Source organism: Ovis canadensis, chromosome 10, assembly GCF_042477335.2.
Source record: "Ovis canadensis isolate MfBH-ARS-UI-01 breed Bighorn chromosome 10, ARS-UI_OviCan_v2, whole genome shotgun sequence".
Classification (NCBI taxonomy): domain Eukaryota; kingdom Metazoa; phylum Chordata; class Mammalia; order Artiodactyla; family Bovidae; genus Ovis; species Ovis canadensis.
Window position 1 is genome coordinate 24,889,331 of NC_091254.1, and position 4,308 is coordinate 24,893,638.

The 4,308-nt window shown below is 60.3% G+C and overlaps 1 protein-coding gene across 1 annotated transcript; it reads right to left on the reverse strand.

The window, feature by feature from the left end:
• Nucleotides 1-1,941: 1,941 nt before the first annotated feature.
• On the reverse strand, nt 1,942-3,904 carry LOC138446986 (protocadherin-8-like). The gene is given in 3 exon segments (XM_069602482.1): nt 1,942-2,975; nt 3,063-3,573; nt 3,575-3,904. Coding segments are annotated over 3 exon segments (1,875 nt in total).
• Nucleotides 3,905-4,308: the final 404 nt, after the last annotated feature.

Consider the following 4,308-nt stretch of genomic DNA (forward strand, 5'->3'; position numbering starts at 1 on the left):
ATGAATTTAAAAGACACTTGCTCCTTGGAAGAAAAGCTATGACCAACGTGGACAGCATATTAAAAAGCAGAGACATTACTTTCCCAACAAAGGTCTGTCTAGTCAAAGGTATGGTTTTTCCAAAAGTCATCTGTGGATGTGAGAGCTGGACTATAAAGAAAGCTGAGCGCAGAAGAATTGATGCTTTTGAACTGTGGTGTTGGAGAAGACTCTTGAGAGTCCCTTGGACTGCAAGAAGATCCAACCAGTCCATCCTAAAGGAAATCAGTCCTGAGTGTTCATTGGAAAGTCTGATGTTGAAGCTGCAACTCCAATACTTTGGTCACCTGATGTGAAGAACTGACTCACTGGAAAAGACCCTGATGCTGGGAAAATTGAAGGTAGGAGGAGAAGGGGACAACAGAGGATGAGATGGTTGGATGGCATCACTGACTCAATGGAGATGAGTTTGAGTAAACTTCAGCAGCTGGTGATGGACAGAGAGGCCTGGTGTGCTGCAGTCCATGGGGTCACAAAGAGTCAGACACGACTGAGCAACTGAACTGAACTGAAATTGCAAAGTATTTATCACACAGAAACAGCTATATAGTCAGTGATTTAAAATACTACCTCTATTCATCCAGAACATACTCAGTCATGTCTGACTCTTTGGGACCCCATGGACTATAGCCCACCAGGCTCCTCTGTCCACAAAATTTTCCAGGAAAGAATACTGGAGTGGGTGGCCACTTCCTCCTCCTGGGGGTCTTCCCAACCTAGGGACCAGACCTGAGTCTCCTGCATTGCAGGCGGATTCTTTACCCCTTGAGCCATCAGCATCATCTTATCTATGAATGTACAGTAGAGACCCCTTTGTTTGCTTCTTTTATTATATAATTCATTGATGCATATAGCATTATGACTTTGAAAACAAGAGCTTCAAAGTCACAGGTATGAACTTGAAAAGGCACTTTCTTGAAGCCCTCTCTACTGATATCAGAACTGCTGTCATGCGTTTTACTGTCTCCTTTTCCACTATCTCTGACACTAAATTCATCTGGATTTGAATGTGCCCTGGAAGTGAAAAGGAAAGAATTACTCTGTTATCCATAAAAATGTACAAAACGTCAAACCCATGGCTTAGAGACAATGATAAATATTCTGCAATTACCTTAAACTTGCAGCAGATTTATCCTCTCCCCATCAGGATGGGGGATGAAAAGGACCTGAGACTGAACCCTGATTAAAAAGAAGAGTGAAAACAGCGGCTAATACTATTTCACCCTTAGATATCAGAACTGACAGCAAGCGCAGCATCCGTCAGCTACAGTGCTGCAGGAAAGGAAACTTGTTCAGTCCTGTGTGCATCTTTGTGACCCCATGGACTGTTGCCCACCAGGCTCCTCAGTCCAAAGAATTCTCCACCGGAGTGGGTAGTCATTCCCTTCTCCAGGGGATCTTCCACGACCATCAGGCCTTCTCCTGCCCTCATCTGTGAAGAACTTTTCCTCTCAAAGAAAATAATTAACAAACCCAAAAAGTCAGCCATTTGAAGTCCCAAACCTGATCAGGCACTGAATCTTCACCAAGCTTCCAGGATGAAAATCCACTAAAGGTTAAGGAGGTGCGTTATCCAAGCCCGTGGGATCGCGCTCCCCTTCTGAGGTGAGGAGCATAAAGACACCCCGCTGTCCCCGGACTGGGAAATTTCTGCAGACTCGCCCTGCCGGAGCCACTGAGGAAACGGAAAGCGGCGGTGTCTCCACGAAGCAGCTCAGGCCGAAACCCCCAGAGTCGCAGCCCCTGACCCTCTGCGACTTGGAGCGAACTGGCCATTCACTGCTCATGTGGCACCAGCTCCGGCCGCGCTCCCAAAGCTTCCTCCTCCGCGGCCCGGGCGGGGCCAAGTCACGGTGACCACGGCCACCAGGAGAAGGCCGCAGGGGCTGGCCGAAAACCCGACTACGGCCGCGGAGAGTTCAAGGAGCCGCTCTGCGCGCCCCTTCCCGGTTCGGCGGCGGCGCCGGCAGTGGCACCAGCACCATTTGTCCGCCAGATGGTGCAGGAAGCGCGGGTGCCGGGAGCACCGCGCCCGAGCGTCGCAGGGCCAGCCGGCCTTCGTCCAGCGCCGCGACGACCGCCGTCAGCGGGCCGGCGGGCTGCGGGGACCGCCGACGCTGCAGCGATAGCTCCCCCGGGGCTGCCGTCGCCGCGGAGCCGGAGGTGAGTCAGCTGCGCGTCAAGGCCTTTGTCCGCGTCCCTGGCCTGCTGTCGGGTCGCCAGGGAGCCCAGGGACGCGTCCCAGGGCAGAGGCAGCAGGGCTGAGCCATCGACGAGCCGCGGGGTCACCAGCCGGGGCGCGCGCTCGTCCTGGCCCTGCACCTGCAGCCCCGCCGTGGCCCGGCCTCGCAGTGACGGCGAGCCGCCGTCCAACGCCTCCAGCCCTAGCTGCAGCCTGGCCAGTTCCTCGAGGTTAAAACTCCGCTGTGCACGCAGCCGCCCCGTGACAGGGTCCCCCGAGACGTAGGTGGCCACGGCGCCCCCAGCCCGGCCCACCTCGGCCTGCAGCAGCCGGTAGGTGACCTGGCCGTTGCGGCCCAGGTCCGGGTCCCTGGCGGCCACCGTGGCCAAGTAGGCCCCGGGCGGGTTGTTCTCGCGCGCTGACACCTCGTAGACCGGCCGCGTGAAGAGCGGCGCGTTGTCGTTCTCGTCGCCCACGCGCACCGTGTAGGGCCGCACTGTGCGCAGCGGGGGCGCGCCGCGGTCCTCGGCCACCAGCGTCAGGTTGTACTCGGAGATGCGCTCGCGGTCCAGGGACGCGGCGGTCACCACCAGGTAGCTGCCCGCGTAGGCCGGCTGCAGCCGGAAGTGCTCGTGCCCGTAGAGGGCGCAGCGCACCTGCCCGTTGGCGCCCGAGTCCCTGTCCGAGGTGCTGACCAGCGCCACCAGGCTCTCGCGCGCCGCCCCCTCCGGCACCAGCGAGACGGCGCCCGCCTCTGGCGTCCCAGGCCCGGTCGACGAGGTGGCCTCCGCCCCACCAAGAGCGGCGGCGGCGGCGGGGAAGGGCGAGGCAGCAGGCGCGCCCGGGGCGGCCAGTGGGGTGATGGAGATGTCCGGAGCGTTGTCATTGACGTCGCGGAGCCGCACGATGACCTTGCAGGTGGCGGCGCGGGGCCCGGGGCCGCGGTCCTGCGCCCGCACGTCCAGTTCGTAAGTGTCCTGGCGCTCGTAGTCCACGGGCCCCGCCAGGGTGAGGCGGCCGGAGCGCGGGTCCAGGCGGAAGAGGCGGCGCGCCTCGGGCGGGGTGCGGGCCCCGAAGGCGAACACCACGTCGCCGTTGGGGCCCTCGTCGGGGTCCGCCGCGTCCAGGTCTAGCAGGAGCGAGCCCACTGGCGCGTCCTCAGCCAGCTCCACCTCGGCCACGGAGCCCTGCGGGAAGGCCGGGCTGTGGTCGTTGGCGTCCAGCACTCGCACGCTGAGGGCGGCCGTGGCGGAGCGCGGCGGTCGGCCGCCGTCCTGGGCCACCAGCCCCAGGCTGTAGGTGGCCTGGCTCTCGCGGTCCAGCTCCTGCAGCAGCACCAAGTCGGCGCACTTGGGCACAGTCCGCGCGCGTCTGCAGCTCCACGCGGAAGGGGCTGTGGGGCTCGGCCAGGCACACGGTTTGCAGCCCGTTGGCGTCCACGTCCCAGTCCACGGGCACCTCCAGGGGGGTGCGCATGCCCACCGCCGCGCCCTCGGACACCTCCAGGGGAATCTGGGCCCGGGGGGAGCGCGGCGCATGGTCGTTGATGTTCCTCACCGACACCTCCACGTGCACCAGCCGGAACTGCTCCTGGGAGAAGCTGACCACATGGAAGGCCAGCACGCACTGAGGGGCCTGGCCGCACAGCCGCTCTCGGTCCAGGCCCGCGTCCCTGATGATCATCCTGTTGCCCTAGCTCAGCGAGCTGTTAATCAGGCGGAACCGGCTCGGTACCTAGCGCTGGGAATTAAACAGGACATGGTCACACAGAACACTAACGAAGGTGCTGGGGGCTTCTTCCTCACAGGTGTAGAGACTGACAGTTTCAATACCCTGACACCAGCAGCAGCCACAGAAGCAGCAGAGACTCCAGTCCACCCCTGAGGAAAGTGTCAGCGGGGAATCTGAGCCTGCAGTGAGACAGTCTTGGGCCTCACCCGCCCTTCTGAGTGGACAGTCAGGAGACACTTGCCCTCTTAAATACTTCTGACCACTAAACCCTCTTCTGCTGTGTAATCGCTTTTCTCTGCCCTGGGCCCAAGCATGCTTCTTCTGAACCCTACCAGGGAGACTGCAGAGAGAAAAAT